This window comes from Macrobrachium nipponense, chromosome 1 (assembly GCF_015104395.2).
Source record: "Macrobrachium nipponense isolate FS-2020 chromosome 1, ASM1510439v2, whole genome shotgun sequence".
Lineage (NCBI taxonomy): Eukaryota > Metazoa > Arthropoda > Malacostraca > Decapoda > Palaemonidae > Macrobrachium > Macrobrachium nipponense.
Window position 1 is genome coordinate 110,636,728 of NC_087200.1, and position 24,096 is coordinate 110,660,823.

General features: G+C 34.4%; 1 protein-coding gene across 20 annotated transcripts in view; it reads left to right on the forward strand.

Moving 5' to 3' along the window:
- Positions 1 to 24,096, forward strand: part of LOC135219556 (synaptotagmin 1-like) — a 175,872-nt gene that overhangs the window by 89,669 nt on the left and 62,107 nt on the right. For 10 of the 20 annotated variants that reach the window (XM_064256411.1, XM_064256409.1, XM_064256413.1 and 7 more), the window contains exons 2-4: positions 19,365 to 19,435; positions 22,179 to 22,199; positions 23,233 to 23,283. In XM_064256411.1, the coding sequence (XP_064112481.1) occupies positions 19,375 to 19,435; positions 22,179 to 22,199; positions 23,233 to 23,283 (133 nt within the window). In that variant the 5' untranslated portion in view covers positions 19,365 to 19,374. The remainder of the gene's footprint in view (positions 1 to 19,364; positions 19,436 to 22,178; positions 22,200 to 23,232; positions 23,284 to 24,096) is intronic. The other 10 variants (XM_064256416.1, XM_064256422.1, XM_064256420.1 and 7 more) reach the window with 3 other exon arrangements.

Sequence of the window (24,096 nt, forward strand, 5' to 3'; positions counted from 1 at the left end):
AAGACAAGATGTGAATAATAATCAGTATGTGTAGGGGGATTTGATGCACTGCTCATGAGCTTTCTGTGATGGCTTATGAAGCATTTACTGTTTTTTAAAGTTTTGTAAACGGTGACACTACTCGTTGACCTCTAAGTATGATACTGACATTGACCTGCTTGGCACATTAATATCATTAGAAGGTTTTTGCATTTTCAATATGAAATTTCAATCTCATATTGTTCAAAAGTAAGGACAAAGGTTAATTTTCTTTTAAACCTTTGATCTCTAATTAATTTTCTTTTAAACCTTTGATCTCTAATTAATTTTCTTTTAAACCTTTGATCTCTAATTAATTTTCTTTTAAACCTTTGTTCTCTAATTAATTTTCTTTTAAACCTTTGATCTCTAATTAATTTTCTTTTAAACCTTTGATCTCTAACTATGAACTTCAATTTACTTCTGATATCGGCTTCCAGAGTGGTCAATGTATGTCAAATATGAAATCTATTTCTTGCATAACTCAAAACTAAGATCAAAGTTCCTATTTGACTTAGAGTTCCAAGTGTGACCTTCATCTTGACCTTAACCTCCCTTGGCATATCAGCATCATTAGTGGGTGATGGAAGACAAATTTGAAGTTAATAAAGCCCAAAAAGTCATGGCCAGTCAGATTCCTACATCTGACCTTGGCCGCCTTCTGCATATCGGCTTCATTAGCAAATTATGCATCCACAATATGAAGATTCCCACCCGTATAGTTCAGAGGTTATGGCCCCGCCAAAATCCTTATTTGACCTTTCACCCTGACGTGTGACTTAGACCTCCCCATGCACATTGTCATTACTAGCGGATTAGGCGTGCCAAATATGGTCTTTACCAAGTATCGTTTCAAAAGGTATGGGAGAAAACAAGGGACACACATAAATACCACACACTTTCTTATACACACACACACACACACAACACACACACACACACATATATATATATATATATATATATATATATATATATATATATATATATATATATATATATATGTGTGTGTTGTGTGTGTGTGTGTGTGTGTGTCGTGTGTGTGTGGTGTGCGTGTGTGTGTGTGTGTGAATTTTATAACATCACCATGATTTAATATACACAAACATTACGCAAAAAATGTCTTAAATATATAATTCGCTCTACCTCGGAAAGACGTACAGCTTTTCGAAAACTAAAACCTGATTCAGCTAAACTGAAAATAAAAACTGAAATTGGTCCAGGGCACAATCAGTTTGAAATATGGTGAAACTTTGCTGGACCACATCGCATCGCCGCCCCACCACGGTCTATCAAATGCTCCTGAAACTCCCTGTTTCATTCGTAACTGGGAAACTTACTTGGATCTTCTTAGCAAAAATGCTCCCTGTCCTTTATTACAGGAATAAAAAGGTTATCCTTAACTTAATGCTTCTGCTCTCTTAATTAGAGAAAAATAGTCGTTGTGTCGTTAAAGTTAATGGATATGGACGATGTGAAGTGGCAGTTACGCAGATTAAAAGTTTCCTCCTTTCTTGTGCTTCCAAAATCACATGATCATTATTTAGCTTTATTGGCCATTGCTGCTCTCTCGGGTAAAAGTAGCCTCACACTATTAATATACCGATTATAATAGAGACATTTCAAGATAAATAAGATATGAAAAGAGGAGCTATAGAAACTACATTAAAATTACATTAAAATATATATATCCTGTATACCATTATACAGAATTAAAACATGCAAATAATAATAAGCAAGTGAGTCTGTGACATTGAAAAAGAAAATACCTTAAATTTACAAAATGGTTCTCGAAGACCAAGGTGTCGCTGTGGCCTGTCCCATTAACACAATTCCCCCCCATTTGACAAAGCCATTACCATCCGCATACTCGGCGCCACCCACACGCGCTAATTAGTTTCATTACGCGGGGTGATATGGGAAAATGGAGCGTCTGATAAAAACAAAACTTTCTTTTTGCCGACCCGTGAACGATGAGTTTTCTCTTTGCATTTAATGATGGGAGAAATTAAAATCTCTCCTTTCTTAGACGAGGGGAGCATATTAATATAACAGAATTGCAGTAGGCTTTTGTGGTCGACTTTTGATTTCATTCTTTTCATGTGTTCACGGGATGAACCTCTCACATTTCAAAGACAATAACAGAGGATTGGATGATACTATGCTCAGAGATTCCTGATGCCCACGCCAGTATATTCCTCATGTTTATTTTTCTATGAGTACCTTCACGCCCACATCATTACAAGTACTGCTAAAGGGTCAGAGTTAACCTATAAAATTAATCTACCCTGAACAACAGCTGGTATAAGAAATTTGAGGAAAATAAACTTCACAACTAAAGTTGCTAAAGTAACGAAGAACTAAACCCGTTAAATAGAAAGCAGACTGAGGTCTAATCGTTTCAAATACTTCCAAAGGAAATAGTGGATAATACAAAGGCAGAAATCGAGAGCTGTAAGTTACATCCGTGAATGCATAAAGAGAAACAGCTTTAATAACGTTTGTGAAATTAACTACATCAACAAGCATTAATGCTGAAAACCTTTACTCTAATTGAAGATATCAGTCTATAAAATAGGTTTGAAATAGGTTATGCTAGGTCGAGTGAGTTTCACGACTTATTAGTTCTTCGTATCGTTTCTGTAGTGAAACAACACAAAGCATTGTCAAAATATTCTGCTCTTATTTCTATGGAATACCTGAATCCATTTCCTGTCTTCCAGATAATTTAATTAGATTTCCCTTTCGCGACACTGCTGTGGATTTGAGTCTCGTCTCGTTTACTCCTTGACAAAAGATATCGAGATAAAGTGAACAGATAAATAAAATCCGTACAATAATAATTAATATAACACAAAAGGTATTTATTAAGAATATAATTTAAGCTGGTAAGATAGGGAGGATAAACAAACGTAACTCTCTCTAACACATTCACGGAGTCTATCACGTAAAACAAACAACCAGAAGAAACGACAGAAATTGAGAACAATACGCACAATGAAAAGCCAGCCTCCAAACACCCACCAGGAGGCGTTGACAATGGCCTTCGCCCTGGTTCTCATAAAAATTTTTAAGACCACCATCATCCCACGCATTCGTCTTACGACTCAAAACTCATACCCATACCCTCATCTGGGGCACACACAGCACCGAAAGTGCATCTCAATCCCTGTATCTGACGCACCCAGGGAGGGCCCTTTCCCGGCTCCTTCCAATTACACCTTACGCCCACACGCTCCCTTTGGGTCTTGTGGGAAACTGCAATTACGCGATTGAAGGATTTTCCAGACTTTCTGAGAAGCGTGAGGCAAAATTGGAGTCAAGATTACGGATGCTGACATAATACAGTGAGACGTCAGTTCCCTATACGGTTTATTTGTATTTATATAGTATTAATATTAATTTTGTTTGTTATTTAACTTGAGCTCGCAAGTAAACGTATATTTGCGAGCTCGTTTAACCTTGAATGAAATTAATATTAATACTATGGATACAAATAACCGTATGGGAACCTGATGTCTCATAGTGTAATGCTTCTTAACACAATGTTTCTGGATCTCTTTAATTTTCTTATGTATATTAGTCATTAGCTTTGAAAAAAATGTTTTCTAAACGATTTGATCTCCAATGAGGCCTAAAACAATTTAGTTTCTAATTGATAAAAAAAGTCACACTTGATAAAAAGGTATCCTAAAATACATCGATCTTTAGTTTTTGCCAGCTAGGTTCAAACAACTAACATCCACTCCATTACCTCTGTGCATGCACATATGTAAACATGTATTCAATTACATCGTGTCGAATTCTTTGTTTTTTTTTGGCCAGCTAGGTTTCAAACATACTAAACAGCCACTCCCAAGTACCTCTGTTGCATGGCACATATGGTAGAACATGTATTCAAGTACATCGTAGTATACATATTTCAATGGAGCAGCATTTCCTTTTGACGGGTAAATTCATATGTGAATGTTTGATACCATATTTGGAAAGCAATAACTATCTATCACTAGTAGTGTGCACGTCCGTGAATGCGATCATTAAGTGTCGGTAGTTTTCTAAAAAATAAGGAAACGCAAACAATGCCACTGAAAACGACGGAATTTATGAAAAATATTGCCATTTGAGGAACACTGCGGGAGCTCATCCAAAAGTACGTTCTTTGAGAGCGGAGAAAAAGAGTGAACTCCGAGAAAAGAAAACATTCTTTGACTTTCAGAGCATTTTTTTTTACGTTCAAACAACTGTGGTAAGTGTGGGAGGGTTGCCATGGCAACCAAAGCAGCCTTCATCTCCAAGGCATCTTCCTTCTGCCCCTTGAAACCCCCTTCCCCGCTTCCCTCGCATTAAACTACTCTCCCCCTTGTCGTCTTTCAACTTCCTCGCCTGGTCTGCTGCTCTGTTTTTGTTATGTAAGAGTTAGAATATACATAATAATGTGTGTGTGTGTGTGTGTGTGTTAGATGTGTTATCCTTATCACTAAAGATTGGGGTTGAAGGAAACACCGAGATATCAAAAGTTGGTTCTTAATGTCTAGGTGAAGTAAGCAAAATCAGAGAGGTGCAAATTATGTGCAAACAAGGAATACAGAGCGGTGCCGTACTGGTGAAACATGACTGCCAGACGGGCGAGATTTGGTCATTACATATCGTGCATGAAACATATGAGAATGACATACATTAAATACATAGGGAGGTATATAAATGGACACGAAATATAAAGAATGCAACACATATACATGAAGGTTCATGGATCGTACTGAACGTTTCTTTCATTTCCCTACAATATGTATTAGTAAATATACCCAAAATAAACCCACAAACAAAGTTACAAAAACTGAACTCCCTTTTTCCTTACTGTTTGCCCTCATCTATTCGGGTAAGAAAAAAATTAATTAAAACAATTTAAACGAAAAATAAAATGACACTAGAAAAACAGTCTATACAGACACACTCCAGAACAACAGCCCTTACAATACATTCTATTTTAAGATCGTTACCACTGCTTACGTCAGTCAGTGTCTAGATCAACCTCCCCGACTACTGGGGTATTTTTAAACCAGCACACGCTGTCAAGAGCCTCCGAGATATTCGAGTGATCTCAGTGCAAATTCTCTAAGGAAATTCACTAAATATATATATTAAAACTAAATCATTCTTTCACTTTTCTATAACGAAAGAGAGAGAGAGAGAGAGAGAGAGAGAGAGAGAGAGAGAGAGAGAGAGAGAGAGCGCAGTGCGGTATTTGTATAGTTCAGTATTTACGACCCCATATTCTCAATCCCTCTTTACGGTTCCTTTGGCATACATAAACTTTTGGAATCTCCCTGAACGTACGGAATGTTATCATATTTTTAGACCTTAAATGTAAAGCTAAACCCACAGTGCAAGTGCTTATGATGAAAGTGCTGACAATTCAAACAACTCCTTCGATACAGAAGAGGGAAAATTCTTAATATACCTCTTAACGAATATATCGTTAAATACATATATATCACACAATAACAGCAACCGGGAAGAAAATATTTAATTCTGCACAATGAAGAGGAATCGTAAAAATAGTATGATAAAGTCCAGGGGAATCTCAACCCCGGTTTCATTTACTTGACCAAACATTCATTTTTAAAAGTTTTAGGAGCAATATTGCGAAAACTAACTGTTAAGAATAGAGTATCCTTGATTGATATCTGGCTATTTGAAAAGTTCATTACATGAAAAATCTATCTACCTATATAGATTAAATATAATTATATCATATAGATATATTACAATATATATATATATATATATACGTATATTATGAGAGATTATATATATAGTATTCACATATTTTATAATATATATATATATATAGATATAATTATATATTATATACGTAGATATATATAGATATATACATTAGGGATATAGATATATATATAACACGTATATATATACACCGTAAGTATATATATAGAATATATATATATAGATAGATATAGTATATATATATATATATATTATATATATACGTATATATAAAAATATACGTATATATATGGATATTAATGATATATATATATAATATATATATATTATATATATATATATATATTATATAATCCCAATCAAGGTTAATATTTCTGTTTAAATAAGAACATACAAAATTAATCCACTCTCGAGAGGAAACTACCGCTGTCTAAAATCGATTGAAATTCTTTTAACAAATAAATGCAAATGGGACACCCGCCTAATATCCTCCGATAAAAAAAGGTCTATATATAAAGAAGAATATATATATGCAGATATATATATATATATATATATATATATTATATATATATATATATATATATATATATATATATATATATATATATATATATATATATATATATATATATATATATATATGTGTGTACAGAGGAGGTGTACACACACCTCCTCTGTACAGTTGTATCTGGGTTGAACCGGCTTTCTTTGCTGCTTCTCCCTTCTCTCCGAATCACTCAGTCTTCAACTTTTTAGTCTAGCAGGTGCTTTTTAAATTGCTTTCATTTTATGTATGTTTTTTGTATATTTGTTGAGACTCTTAAAGTCAAAGTTATGTTTCATGTGTTTTTAATTTGTGCTGTTTCTCTTTTAGCCTTGATGATGTAACTATGTGTTACGAAACGCGTCGGCAATAAATGTATTATCACCTGATGACCGGCTATCTCCTTGTCACCCTGTCCTTTCATATGCTGTGGCCTGCTTGCGCCAACGTTTTCTGTCTTATATATATATATATATATATATATATATATATATATATATATATATATATATATATATATATATATATATATATATATATATATATATATATATATATATATATATATATATATATATATATATAAAGTAGAGACAGAAATAAAAACTGCATAGATAACTAAAATAATTTTTTTTAAATAACCAAAGCATTACATGGTTCTTGAATGAAATGAACGCAGTAGCTATTCATCCTTCAAGTACCATGACCGAGTTTCAAAACAGCGGACCACAACAAGACCACAAAAAATAAATAGAAAATAAAAGAAAATGAAATAAAATAAAAGAAAGACAAATAAATAAAAAAGGGAAACAATTTCCTTGCTACAAGATGCCGGTGGAAAGCCTCCTCAAAGACCTTACTGCACCACGACCACTTTCATGGTCCCCCTGACCATTCCAGGATGGACCATAACGCCAGAACTCATAGGCTGTTATTTTGTACTTAATTTCCAAATTTCCGGCATTAATCCCCAGCAGTAATAGGGGAGGGGGATTGGCGGGGGATGCTCTTCCGCAAAAGAGCAGACTCGCTCCGTCTACTAAACAACCTACAGATGATGACGTCACAGGGAAGACTACGGTATTTCCCATGACGTCAAAATCAGTACTCGTGAATGTTTCACCACGAGCAGTGACGTCATAATCCAAATTTTACGGAATATAAACTTCAAGATAAGCTGACTAAAGGAATTCTGGGGAGAAAACTGCTCTTTCCACATGACACAAAGTTTTAAGAATATAATCACATCACTAATTACGACAGTATGAGCTAATATAATGGAGGCTTAGATGAGGTAAAACTTTTCCTCATATACAAGGGGTGAAACTAATATAATAGCGGAAGATTATCAATATAAAATTCAGAGTTACGGCAAAAAGTTTTAATTACAAAAAAACTTACGCAGATGTCACGGCTAATTTTGCAAGTTAAGATAACTGAATAATGAAGAGTACCAAAAAGTTACCATTAAATAAAGATTCCTAAGCGTATGTGTGTGTGTGTGTGTGTGTGTGTGTGTGTGTGTGTGTGTGTGTATGAGAGAGAGAGAGAGAGAGAGAGAGTCTTGTTGACACTACTTTCTTTTGTGTATGTACACACATACACACCTCAACACACACAACACACACACACACACACACACACACACACACACACACACACACACATATATATTTATATATATATATATATATATATATATATATATATATATATATATATATATATATGTATAAAATAAGAGGCAGCGGATCTTCTGAAAGCATGAGGTTAACATACTAAGGGTTAGAATTTTTAAAATTAATTATCAAAGATTCTTGCAGGCCATTTATATCATATTGCATATAAAATATGGATTCTCTCAGTTTTTTATCCTTTGCAAAGATAAAAAGTTACACAAAGTATAACTGCCTAAACCTATAATAAAATAATAGCAATATTCAGAGAGAGAAAAATCAGTCACATAAATGTCAGCTGTTCGTCAGATGATAATGGAGAATCCCTTCTACGACTTCCTGATTCCAAGACAACTGGGAAAAATGGGATGATGAGAGAGCTATCTATGCATTTCGGGTTCCTGTAAAATTTCGAATGCCTTCAGCCATGAAAAGAACCTCCAGTGCTTCAGTATCTTTTACAATAGAAGTCAATAGATATAACAGGTATTTACAAAATATTTATTTTTGCCTCTCAAACGCTTTAAAAATTCAGGAGCTCTATGGCTTTAATTTCAGTTCAAAGGAGCGACGGCCTACACACACACACACACACACACACACACACACACACATATATATATATATATATATATTATATATATATATATATATATATATATATATATATATATATATAACAACTATAAAAAATTACGCAAAAAAGAAAGGTAATATTAGACAAAATAAAACAAGAAAATATATCCATATAAGGTAACGCCCAGAGCGCACAAGGGTTAAAGCAAAACTTCCTCTCTCCTTTGCTGCTCGCGAATATTTGTGTGTACATGTTTACTTCCCTTAGCTTCAGGCGCAATGCAGTATCATGCAACCGTTTACCTTACCTTTAGGAAAGCCTCCCTCCCGCTTACTTAACTACCCACACACACACACACTACACGGACACGTACACACACACACACACACACACACACACACACACACGCCAAGCATGACCTGCCATTAGGCTTCCTTTACGACTAAATGATGTGACAGCCGCGTCTGACCCGTAGAATAAGCTTCCTCCCGGTATCCGCTAACGATTGCAATTACATTTTAATGACAGTGCACCTAAGTGGAACTGATGATCTACCTATGGGCGGACATCTAACACGATCGCTATAATAACAGCTCGTGTAATGATGGGCATAAAAATAGCCGAGTGGTGATAAGAGGTGTAATGAGCTTGTAATGACGGTTTAACTAATGGTAGGTCTAAATGATGATTACTAAACAAAGATATTAGTTTTTTTTAATTACTGGCAAGAGTGTAGCAGAATTAACGCAATAACAAATTCTGGGTGTAATACCAAAATGAATAATGACATTTGTAACAGCAATACTTTTGACGAGTTTTAAACATCACACTATAGTAGATTCTCATCAACCGTGCATTTGATGTCTAGGCCAGCCTGTTACGACGCTCCTGATTGGCTGTTGATAAGCCAACCACAGGGCTGGAAACTCTCAGTCTCTCGAGAGAGAGTTCACAGAGGCAGGATGTATGTTCCAATTTCTCTTTAGAGATACGTCTTTCAATAGTATCCCTGAGGAGAAGTGGAACATACATCCTTCCTATGTGAACTCTCGAGAGACTGAGAGTTTCAAGCTCTGTGACTGGCTTATCAACAGCCAATCAGGAGCGTCGTAAGGGACTGGCCTAGACTTCAAATGCACGGTTGATGTGAATCTATTACACGTAATGCTGTCGATGATTGATTTGAGTAACTTACTGGAAACAAGTTTTAAAACCTAAAATACTAAGCTGAATTAATCGAGGGTGTCACTCAAACGGAACACAAATGGCATCATAATAACGATCACAACAAGAGATGTCTTTGAGAGCAGTATATTTAGATTTGTAAATTCCTCCACATAGTCCTAGTTATATGTTGCCAAAACATTCTGAGATATTTCTATATAAGCATTCCGCATCGTTCGTCCCCGCGAATACGAAAGCCACCAGGAATTGGGGCGTCAAATGTATTTCGCCGTGTTTAGTTCGAGCCCCTGGAGATTAATTACAGTCGTCCGAATAAATATTACTTAAAATTCTTGCTCAGGAGGTAAAACTGCATAGAAAAACCGCAACTGCCATAGTCTAGGCCGCCGCGGAATAGTAATATAGATCTACCTATTCTGATTCCTTCACATATCAAAACCAGTAATTATTAATCGCAAGGACAACATATGCAGATGTCTCTAACAGCATCTGCTTTCCCTCATGCTTTTGATTCTCTACCTCCGCCTACTTATAACAGATGTATAACACCATTTTATTACAATAATTTCTTAAATGTCTGCTCCTTCAGTATAACTTACGGGTATCGTAGAATGAAAAAATACATAATAATTTTCAATTAACTCAGACGTATGCTGCCTGGCAAATATCTAAATCGATACGTAAATCACTCTTCCCAAGGCAGGCGCGTGTGTGGATGGGATGGGATGCAAGTCAGAAAGTTTAGTTTACCTAGATTTGCTTTCGAAAAGAAAACGAGAACTCTGCTGGGTAACATAGAAAATGGGAAAAATTGAACTTTCAAGAAGTGACTATGCGCCGCAATTCACCTCTGATTCACGGTATAAAAACGGGCTCTTGTCAAAATTAGTTGTGATTTATACGCATCGACAAAAATAGGTTAAGATCTATATAAATGCAATAAAGTTTTAAACTTCCAACACTACTTCAAAGAGTTTAGATCCAAAATCTCTGGGTCTAAAGTGAATCACAATAATAATTTCGAGGAAGGTAGATTCCTTAACATGCATTTTTTCTTTTTGTGAGTTGTCACTTGTCAATTAACAGTTGTGCCTGCCTATAGTAAAAAAAAAATACCAAATGAAAATATTTGATTATAATTCACCTTTACGATATGAAAACAGTAAATTAATTTAAACTCTTTATGCAGTCGCTAAACCCAGCGCCGTCCTCATTGTTGCAAGAGCAATAATTTTGTTAATTATGAAACCATAAAGCAAAACTAATTATGTTACGAAATATAACATAATTGCAGGGGAAATTAACTAGAAAATTAAGCTAAACTCAAAGAAGCGCACATATACGGATGCCCGAAATATAGCTTTAGAATATTTGTAATTATAAATGGGATTAATTTTCCATTCCCGTTAATTTTTGACCAGATTAATAAACAGACATTCTAACACAACGTCCCAAAGTGACGATGCTCGTACACACACAGACACACACACACACACACACACACATATATATATATATATATATATATATATATATATATATATATATATATATATATGTGTGTGTGTGTGTGTGTGTGCGTGTGTGTTGTGTGTGTGTATATACATATATATATATAACTGAACTACGATAATATGAAACATGATGAATATATAATTGAAGACAAATGCCCCGAAGGCAAGAGAAACAATGGAGTGGTGCAAGCACCACTCCATTGTTTCTCTTTTCTTCGTGGCATTTGTCTTCATATATATATATATATATATAATATATATATATATATATATATATAATATATATATATATATATATATATATATATTTATGTGTCCGTTTTTCTGCATGGAATATAGAGGCGGTTATCTAAATGAACCCCACCTTTTAGTAACAGAGAATAACAAAATGAAAAGGAACAAAAAGAACCTAAGGAAGAACGAAATACATTTTTAGCTCCATAAAGAGAACAAACCTTTGACATTTCTCAGTGGGCAAAGAACGGCCATTTCACACTGCATGTCCCACGCTCCCGTCATTTCATGGAAGAATTCTTCTCAAACTTTCCTCCCATTCTGAATGTATGTCACAAAAAAAGTCACATAATAAACATAATTTCCTCCCATTCTGAATGTATGTCACAAAAAAAGTCACATAATAAACAGTTGATTAGGAAAATAAAAATACAAATGCACATTTAGATGTTCCAATTCGATATCTCAGCAACAGGTTCCTTCTATTAACAAATATGTAGAGCTTTGGTTTTTCATTTTGAGAGGTATTCTTCAAAATATTTCGCTTATGAAAATGATAATACATAAATACATTTAGATTATTGTTTCAAATACATCAGTAGTAGGTTCCTTATATTAGCTAATATTCAGAGCTCGTTTTTAATTTGACAAGGTATCCTACAAAACATTTCATAAATTCGTCCTGTTTTACATCTGTGAGACGTTGGGGGAATACTGAATTGCTTGGGTAAGTATCAATTCTAGAATGTCATACGGATGGCGTATATCTTACACGAATAAACGATGGATGTTCTTGGACTATCCACTATATTTTTCCCCCGTGAAATCTTGCCTTATGTGTTCTTCACGAAGTAATGGAATGATAGAACGTTTACATAAAGCTAAATTTAATTTTCAGATTTCATTGTTACGAAGTCTGGTTCCTCTCTCTTCCTCAACATACAAGCAGATAATTTAAGTGATTATGCAAATCAAAGTGGAAAATCTCAATCATTACAAAAATCTGAACCCAAACACGAGAGTAGTAGGACTTCCGATCAGTGTCCCCATTTATCTATATGAATGTGGTCAAACTGGTCACAAATAAAAATTCATATCGTAAATTTTTCTTCTTTGACAAAATAAAAACGGATTAATTTTGCCGTAATACACATCAAAAATATAAACTAATGAAATTCAAGCTATTACACAGGAATTCACCTCCATTACACAAAATCATCTCTATAAAAGAAAATCACCCCTATTATTTACCCTATTACACAAGAATTTACCTCTATCACACTTAAAATCACCTATATTACAAAGAAAATCACCCCTGTTACACAGACATTTACCCCTACTACACAGGAATTCACCTGTATTACACAGAAAATTATCCTACTACAAAGAAAATCACCCATTACACAAACATTCACCTCTTTTAAACAGTAAATCACCTCTTACACACAATTCATGTCTAATACATAGAAATTTACCTCTGTTACACAGAAAATCGCCTCTATTACACAGAGTTCATCTCTATTACATAGAAATACACCTCTATTACACAGAAATTCACTGTTATACAAAAAATCATTTCTGTTACATAGAAATTGACCTCTATTCCGCAGGCATTCTCCTCTACCACACATAAAAGTCGTCCTCATCCCGGCGGATACAGCGAGGGCACCATGTCCTACGATATTCCGGGTAACTTGCCTTTACTGAGACGTCATGCCCGTTAAAGTTATGGCGTCTCTCGTTCAATAAGCAGGACAGGTTTCCAATAGTCTGGTTAATTCCGCTGCATCTGACTTCGGCTTCCTTCCTTAATCGCATTGGGACCTAATGTTACGAGGGTTAAGTCTATCAGTTTCGACATCTGCAGGTACCGAGACGAGCCAGGGCTTATATTTCCGTTCGCTGGACGTTCCTTGAGTTGGATCAAAAGATAAAGAAAGAGAAATAACTGCAAAGAAAACATTTAAACGGCGGAAAAAGAATAAATGCACACTACTTGCGATATAATTCATATGCAAAGTAAAATTTTTAATAAAAAGAACATTTTCGTTACATGAAAACTAATATAAACTATAATTAAGCTTGTTTTTCGTTGGATAACGAGAAGAAAGAATATGGCAATAAGAAAACTAAATACTTCCAAGTCATTTTAGTGATATTATTTGAAAACTATAATTCAATAAAACGCAAGCCTTCATTAATTCCGTTTGGTTCTAATTACGATGCAAAGAAATACAGAAATATCCATCACTCATGAAGGTTTTCATTTTCATTTCGGTTCATATTCCAATATTTTTTTTATAGCATTGAACATTAATTGGATTTTTTATTGCACTGTATGTCCCAACTATCTACTTATTTTAGGCAAAACAAAACAAGAAGTAAAAATTCCAAGAAAAAACAAGGAAATCAATAAATGTTACAAAGCTAACTTGACTTCACACAAGACTGCATAGCAATTAACCAAATAATGTCTGGTTTACAATACCACTGGGTACAGATTACCGACTGATTTTCCATAATGTTAGTAGATAACATCCGGTTTTCATAATACCACCTGGTTTCGAACATCAGCAACCGTATAGTATGATATCCCCAAATAACAGTATCTGGAAATTGTCTGGTTTCCATGAATACTGAATAGCTTGGTTTCTAAAAATACTAGGGGAATGGTCATTTTCTGGTTTCTCAGAAAACATGGTGACTGATACCGCCTTGTTTCCCGAAACAATAAATACTGCTGGCAGGGGGCCAGTTTCCCAGAAGCGCCGACTCCTCCCTCACACAGACCGTGGCTCGAACTGGAATACCAAAGCGTTTTCAGAGTTCATCCCAGACCTATAAGGATGTTCGGGTTACCCTTTCGTCTGTACTCGAAGTAACAAACACTACAAGACTATCATAGTGAAATATTCCATCCTGAATGAAAAAAAAAATTAATACGTAGACAAAACTACGCTTCCAATATAATGTAGTAAGAAATTCCATTCCGCGTTTATAATTATGAATGATATGGTGTATCATCTTGAAGGGTTACAAACAAGTCCTAATTCCGAGTTACCTAAGCTTCCATGTTGAAGACAAACAAAGAAAGAAAAAATAAAGAGCTGGAAGGATAATGGAAAAAAATTAAAAGTGTTAGTAATTCAACGAAATTATCGATTCTGGAGCACCTGACATTTCCTGAATTAATGAAACGGAGCAGGAACCCTCTCCGTCTCTTCATAGGTCACGAGTCTGGGGGAACAATTTAGGCATGCCAAGGAAACTGACGGTTAAATTGCATAAATTGAGAGAGAGAGAGAGAGAGAGAGAGAGAGAGAGAGAGAGAGATACATTTAATCTTTGTTAATGACACAAATACCGAGATGAAGCTCGAAATACAGCCAAATCATGACTTAATATCTCTAGTGAAAGTACCCCATAACATATTCAATATCTTTAAGAGTCGACTAGGGGAGAGAAACAGAATAAAAATAAAGATTTGACATTTAAACTGAGATGACTGATGGATTTTTGAATAGCTATTGCCGAGGGGAATAAAGAAACTAACGTTTCTTGTAACCAATGGACCACTCTAAAATGACTGAATATGACTGACTTAAGGTTTTAACTGACTGAGTTTTTAACGGTTACATGAACACATAGTTTGCTTAAGATCAAAATTATATATCTGAGCTCGTCTCTAATGGTTCAGAGAATGAAAATTTCAGTAATGCTTGTAGCGAAGGGTATGAGTAAGGGTCAGAGTTAACAGCTTACTATTTTATTCCTACAACAAACACACAGGTCAATAGTTCTTACGAGCGGAAATGTAGCGCCTGACATCAAGCAGGTACAGAGATTAAAAATAATCACTGGTTTATTAGCATAAGGTCTAGGGATGACTAAGGTTGGCCATCTGTGGTGGGTAGCATGATGAGCCACTGCAATTGTTTGTAGATGTGTGATGGTCTCGTGTCTCCTAAGGGTGGCCCCACATAGCTGAGGGATTTCTTGTCTCTTAGGGCAGGTGGCATTCTGAAGGATGATTTCAGATAGTCATTTAGATATTCGTAAGTGACAGGGGTTTGACATGTTGTGGAGGTGATTTTCTTCAATCAGAAGATTGTTTCTTCCTGAAGAACCACATTTCTAGGTTGTGGGAATGAATGGAGATAGACGTATGGAGGCGGCAGCGAGGAGAGGTGGGCATCGTATGTGTTGGCTGGATCGTTCATCTCCATGGGTCACCAATGTAACGAAGGGTATGAGTAAGGGTCAAAGTTCACAGCTTAATTATTCACTCAAACAACAAACATTCAGTTCAATAGCTATCGCGAGCGGAAATGTAGTGCCTGGCATCAGACAGGTTGTGACAGAGATTAAACACAATCACTTGTGTTAGTTGGCAGACAGAAATATACATGTGAATCGGTACATAACACAGGACTGAAGTTAAGATACATATGAATAAAAAGCTGTCAGTGCAATGCGTATGGTGATGACAATACATTTTTTAATATGACAGTAATAACAGAAGATATATGTACAAAAGACGTAACAGATGTTGTTTCTTTCGTCTGCGCGATGGGTCGTTGCTGTGGGATTACTGGCCGGTTTGTTGGTGTGTGGGGCCCACAAGTGGTTCTACTTATCGAAAATAACTAAAAAAGGGTAAAAAGCAATGTTCCTATAAAGCGCAATGCATGTGCCATAATGTATACAAATCCTCTTAAGAAGGCAAAGCCACCTAACCAAAGACTTATAAATCTGTTGATTACAATAAAAATAGATAAAACTTATAAAAAATTAAAGCACTTACACTAAATGTCATGAATTTCCTCTATAACATGATTAATACAAAAGCAAATAAATAAGATATTAGTAAAAATAAAATTCTTTTTGAACGCACACAATGTAAGAACAAAAAACTGCATAATTTCTCCCCGAGGAGTGCCAGCGTCTGCAAACCAGATGAATGTCGACAGCTGAACTATGAAAGTAACTTATAGTCCATTACCATAATTTGAATTAACATCAAAGTTAACGTTCAAATATTGCCCCTCTCCCAGTGCATATTAGCAAGTGAAAGGCGAGTCTTCATTAGGTTTAAGTCATCTACACATGGAAAGGTTTGATTACTGCTACTTTAACCTGTTTAGATGACAAATGATGTCCTCCTTGCTCTACTAACACTGCACAGACTTCAAATTCCACAACACAGAACATTTTTTACTCATTCAAATTCAATCTAAACTTTACTTCCAAGGGAAACCGTCAAAACGTTACATACATCCTAACTTTTGCTTCTCCAGACACTTCTGTTCCCTAACACAACTTTATAAAGCGTGATACTCCTTACGTACTTTGGGATTTATGCCTCTTATCCTACAATCATTTATGAAATTACTCTCACATACCTGTATGAAAAGGACTCTCTCTCTCTCTCTCTCTCTCTCTCTCTCTCTCTCTCTCTCTCTCTCTCTCTCTCTCTCCTCCAAGAAAGGGTTACATTAAATACCACTGATTTTAAACTCAAGACACCCTTCTTGAGTTCAGTTAGAAAAGATCTTTGAGAGCAAATAAACTTATTCACCAAAAAATGAAAAACAACAATCAATTTTAATCAGCTAACTGTATTTTTCGTAGACATCCGTAAGAAAAACATCTGAGATTAATCCAGAAATGAATTTATCCTGGAAACAGAAGACTCAAAAATGATAGTTTATGGAGTAATCTGAAATCATTTCCGGAACGTAATTGCACTACAGTTTGTACACTGTAATCCTGGAAGTTTTCCAGTCACAATTCCCGGATAGAGGCTACGCTGACAAACTTCCGTTCTCGGTTCTAAAAGTTTGATATGTTTATATAGATATGCACGAAAATAGATAGGCATTATTATAATAACAGGAGTTTCACAGATCTTACTCCTATTTCTTTAAGGATTACGTTCGTATGACTATCCTCAATTTACCGCAAGTACCTTATACATACACACACATACATACATACTACATACATATATATTATATATATATATATATATATATATATATATATATATATATATATATTCAATATATGTATGTATGTATGTATGTATATAACACACATATAATATATATATATATTATATATATATATATATATAATATATATATATATATATATATATTATACATAGATAGAAAGGTAATATATATAGTACATGTTTGTCTATAGTTTCCAAAACTGATGAAAGCTGGCCTTTCTGGACGCGTTAATCAATCATAATAAAAATAATATCTGTTCATAGGAAACCAACTCTTATGGGTCTGTCCATTAAATTGTCCCCATTTATTGCAACAAATTTCGAGAAACATTTGTTTACGACTTTTACCTCAAGAATTTCCAATATACGTTCAAATTACGTTAGTATGGCATTTGAGATTAACTTTACAAAGGAGTGCATATAAATTATGTCAATGACTTCTAAGGAAATATTTGTGGATAAGTACATATGAAAGGAGCTTCAAAAATCATTACTTCCAAAACTTACAGCTGTCTCTGCCAACTGAGCGGTTTTATATGTTTGTATAACGTTTGTTGGTACTAATAAGTAATTTAGTGCGAAAAAAGTCATCTTAGCTTTTGAACGAATTCTACCCTCAAATGACAAAAAGAGCGATTTTAACCCAAAACCTACACTGCATAAATCTTTCAAGTTCAAGGACTTGGTACCGACTGAGCTGCAGTCATCAACTGCCTAAAAATACAAGTGTCACGGCTGTAGTGCAATGTACTTTGGAAAAAATCAAAGTGCCAGTTACAGATTAGCATCTCTGAACACAGCTAAGTCAGCAAACTATCGTTTAGCGTCACTCACCAACAGTGAAGAACACGAGCATTCTGTTAATACTGATTCTTTTCCTGTCCTACGGAACAAAACCTGTCTCTGAATAATGACAGGTCTTTTGAAGTGCAGTGATTTTAGACTTCAACAACCTGTCTCCTTTTCCATTGCTACTGGTTTTTGTCATCTTACATTTTGTATCTCTATATCTATACTTTAAAGATTTCGTTGCCAATTCATTACGTATATCCATTCTTATTTCATCTTACTGTATTTCTGCATTTATCATAAACGTAACATAAATACCTCATTTTAGATTCCTAGATGACCGAGATATGGAAGTCTCCGAAACTATACTCGGTTTTTTTCCATCTGTCCACCCGCCTGTATGTTTGCGAATGGTAACACTACGTCCCGGGCTTTAGATAGTTAGATTCAGATTACATTTAACAATAATAACAATATCCTATTTCAAATATTAACGGTGTAATTCGCATACAGTAAATTATTAAAATGCTTTTCAGTTGCAAATGTACACCCAGATATCCTTTTATTTACCCGTAGCAGCAAATCAAGTTGTTCATTCAAGCTCTGGTTTCAGCATTTATTATTCGTCTGTGATTTCTACGAACTCTTTTAATTTATAATGACGATCTATCGCTAAAGCATGCGATATTTCATGCTGTCGTACAGCTGGAGGAAGGAATGAAAGGAGCTGACCAAGCGCTTTCGTGCAATTTTCACACTTGGCCCTGAAGAGGTGTGATGATAACTACACAACTACACGAAAGTGCTTGGCTACTCCTGTCATTCCTTCCTCCAGTTGTACTGTACGACAACATTATATATATATATATATATATATATATATATATATATATATATATATATATATATAATATATATATATATATATATATATATATATATATATATATAAGAGAGAGAGAGAGAGAGAGAGAGAGAGAGAGAGAGAGAGAGAGAGCGTAGAATTATGCCTTGCTTCCACTTCACGTATCTAATAAAGAACTGTTTCTTTCTTTCATTCCAGGAGGGTCAAGATGAGGCTTCCTCGCGATGTGGCTGCCGAGGCTACAGGGCCAGGGGAGCCTGGCGAATCAGGTATGTCAGGTCAAGGCAGCTGTCACACTTCGTTCAGCCACAATGAAAAAGGAAAACTGTTAGAAAATAAACCTCACCCTCTAATACAACCAGACCTTGTTTATATCAGTCACAATTAAAACTAAATAGAATTATTAGTGTATTTGTGCATTTTACATCAGATTCAGTTTCGCTACAGATCTCTGTAAATTATGCCAATTTTGCTTTAAATTAACTGCACAGAATAGACTTTTCTTGGCTGATTTTCTGTATAAATCATCTTTCGCTACTTTGACTAGCAAAGATAATACACTTGAGATTTGCCAGTTAACATTTGCACAGCTAACTCTTAGCATTCATACATACATACCACCACACACGCATAACACACACAAATATATATATATATATATATATATATATATATATATATATATATATATATATATATATAATATATATATATATATATATATATATATATATATATATATATATATATACTGATACTGATACCTGCAAATACATTTTTGTGAAATGTTACATACCAGCTTAATTTGCATAAGGTTTGTAAGCTTCTAATTCATAAACAATCACCGCGTTTAAATAAATAAAATGCAATTAGCAAATTACCAATTATGCTTATTAATACCAAAATTTAAAACCAAACTGAACTCATGTTTATACTTTAGAAAATATTGATAAATGATATTGTTGTTTCGGCACTTTAAGTTCAAAATATTGTTCAAAATCTTTAACATAAATTCTAGTTGGAAATACAATCAAAATTTACTAATCAGTTTTTCTGACGTGAAAACAGTCAGCCACTTTGAATTTGGCAGAACATAGTTCACCCTCTGAACGTTTAAAAATACCGAACGTGAACATAATTAACTAAAATCAGTTTCTAAATAACAGTAATTGCTGAGTACAACCTTAAATTTTGTCTAGGAAATGATTCTTTAAAGCATTTAAAAACTTACACACCTTATGTTACGCAGCCTGTTTCCGCACAGGGGTAGCCCATTGGTGTTTTAGTAGGCAGTACGTTTTTTGTAATTATTGGAAACTAATAACAGAATCAGTTTTTTTTATCTATTTTGCTTTCTGAATGTTTCCGGAGATGAATCATAGTGAAAGCTATTTGATCATAAGAAACTCCAAAACATTCAAGAAAATTTTATTTTCAAATAATCAAAGGTTAACGAATTGACAACCTTTAAACAGTAATGATTATATAGCCCTTCGTTATACTTCCCCCTGACTAAGGGCAAATGAAATATATAAAAAAGAAAAAAAAAAACTCAAAAGTAAAAGTTTCCATAAAACCTGTAACAAGACAGCCCTATTAGAATTGCCTTTGGTACCCCTGTCATTGTTATCCATTTTTCTAGCAACACCAGATGACGCAATCTATAAATTTCTCGTTTGGTGCATGTGAAAGACATCTAGCTCTATTGTACATAGATGTAGAACGAAATTCAACTCACCAGTCTAAGTTAATCACTGTAATTGGTACGCTGCCAACATCTCTGACGGTGCCAGGTTGCCTTTTACAAGCACCAGTGAAGTAAAAAAAAACAAAAAAAAAAAAAAAAAAAAAAATTATTTTGTATCACACGTAGCCACTTTATGGAAACGCACATTATATGACCTATTCTCTAAGACTGAATATTTATATACATACAGTACGTTGTATTTAGTCTGATGTGAGTAAAGAATAATAAATAAATACTGCCCTTTGTGTTGGCACTATTGGTTTTAAGTTCGGTTTCTGCACAAACTCAAGGTATTTCAGGCAAGGTTCTGTCTGCAGCTATGCTAAATTGTTCTCAGTTTCATATGAGCATACTGACTTCATAGCTTCCATTTACCGTAGATTAATCTCACTAAATTTAATAAACCAATGGATCACACTCAAGACTCATCTCAACAACAGCCAAAATTAATTTTCTGGAACAATCAGTTACACATTTCTTGCAGTATGAAAAACTAGAAGTGACATGTAAGAAATATATCGAAGACTGCAGTGGGTCGCATTTTGTTGTCTTACTACGGTATTTGGAACGAGGTTACAATCTGCTTATATAAATTACATATAAATTTCAGAGCCTTGAATATTTTCTGAGCTACATCAGACATCATGTATAGCTGGCTATATATGTAAAAATTTTCATCAGTGCTATATATATATTAGTCACAAAACTGATTCCTGTAAAGGATATTACCTTTGATTACAGGAAGTACAGTATGAATGGAATTTATAATGTATTATGTATCTCATTTAGTTAAAAAAAAAAAACTCAGCATCTAACGTCAGGTGAAAGAAAACAAAAGACAGTTCTTTCTTTCTGATAAGTAACACAGATGAAAATTTAATTTTACTATGCAAAGCTTTAGTAACAAGCAAAGAAGCTTTAGGAAATAAACGATCACCCTAAATAAAATAGATAGAATCTTGTACACAATACTCAAGAATTAAAAGACTATACAGAATAGACCATTCAAAACGAAAAAGCATAATTTGAAGCAATTATACACAACCCAAAGAGGGTTAGCAAGGGCTCATGACAGAACCTACTGACATACTGAGGGAACGCTGTTGTAAACACCCTCTGTCCACTCCAAGTGAAATCACTTATCTGTGACTGATTTGCACTGCTTGCGTGTGTGTGTGCGTGTGTTTGTTGCACCACTGTCGGCACCACACTCGCCTTTTTTTGGCACCATTTTAATTTCCGCGTTCCTTTTCAATTGCATTTAGTCAACAGTACCAAGGGACCCGGTAAGTTTCTCCCTTTTATTTGGATATGGTTTGCTGTGTTTCTGTGTCATTTTAAAGGATGAAAATCAAAATGGTATGAGGTCCAAAAGAAACAGACACTTGAGTTGAGAGAAAAGTCTAAATATTGGCCTTCGTGATATAAGATACAAATTCGTTCTGGGTGATGCTTCAGATAAGCCATCTGGACCATAGCCTAAAGACTCGTGGTTAGTGAAATAAAATGTCCCAGTCAAATCTACGTTATGATTCGGGGAAATCCCTTATAGCACACCCCATTAATTAAGCCTGACAATAACGATTGATTAACATTGAGAATTCATTATTTTCCATGTTTCTTTTGGTACTTACTATGTGTGCGTGTGTATACATAATTACACACGCACGCGTTCTTTATAATCTCTATATCAATACAGAAGTTACTTTCATTTATCAATAATAAAAATTAATTTAGGTTTGAAATTAGGATCCTTTCAATTCATTTTTTCTTCTATTTAGAACCTTTCTGCAATCCTAATCCTACCTATGATCAACTCATAAAATTTGATTAAATTTGACTTTTTTCAATGCAGTTGATTTTAATTTTGTCTGCTTTTTCAAAAGCACCAAGTATTAGTTTCTCTTCAATTGTCACTATTATTTGGTTTTTAGTCCATTTGCAAATATCTTTCAAGTCATTAGTAGTTTTCACTCATTTATTTTGTAATATGATGTGTATATATATATTTTCATATACCGTACGTCTGTATCTCTTTTTCACATAAAAGGTAATTTTTTTGATTGGCCATCAGTAGCTTTTATTTATTTTTTCCCTGTTCATTTATTTAGTTTTTACTTCTAATGATGCCATTAAACATCAATAGTCCTTTTAATCTCTTTTGTTTTGTGTCACAAAAAAAAAATGTTTCTTTTGTTCAATCCTAAGTAACTCAAAGCAAACGACGTATGGTTTATGAAGCGTGAACGAATAATGTCTCCAATTATCCAAAAATAAAATAAACTGTTCTTAAATTTCTCCACAATGTCACCTCAATAGAACTAGACACGGTAGAAACGGTAGAACCTTCGTTGAGTCCTACCGAAGCCGGTGAGTAGAACCAGAGATATTTCCATATTCAGGAGAAAAGTGTGGTCTTGTTGTGTGTATTCTAGGCCTGAGCAGCTTGCTATATTCTCAGATCGCTAATCTATTCGTATTCTAAATGCACACTAGAGTACTCTATTTTTTCTCATAATTCAGTGTCCCTTTTTCCAATTCTCAAATATGGTCGAGCATGAAAAGATATTTATCTATTTATACATACTATATTCATTTTCCCCGTTCCCCTTTTTGTCACAGATAAAATGTTGACTCTTATCTGGAGCATTTCTGAAAGATCCGGCGAATGAATCCAACGACTCAAGTGTCATTTTAGAATAGGCCAGTGTAATATTCCGAGAAAGAAATCAGGAAGTTTGTCATACCGGAGAGTTAGTACGAATGCTATTTGACTAACCAGAAGTCAAGACAGGAAAAAGGATTGGAACACTCGATTTACAAAGAATAATTTATTCACAGCCATCTCGTTCTCCTTTCGTTTTACCCGGTTCGCTTAAATATGTGGTTAAAACGCAGTCGTAGAGTTTTGTTGACACAGACTTGAACTTGTGATCAGCACCAATGGCTTTCATAAATTGTAGCAGTAACACCACTGTTGCTGAGATTATTTAAGGAGCTATGAATGTTGATTTTTAAGAAAATTATATTGGGGAAAACCATGCGTACAAAAGTTGGAAATGACATGTAGAAAAGTTTTGAAATTCAAATGTGGTTTGGTCCTCGTGGAATCTAATTCCGGAAACAGTAAAATGCGAAAGTCAATTCAGTAAAGATAAAGAAAACGAGCAAATGAAAGAAAAC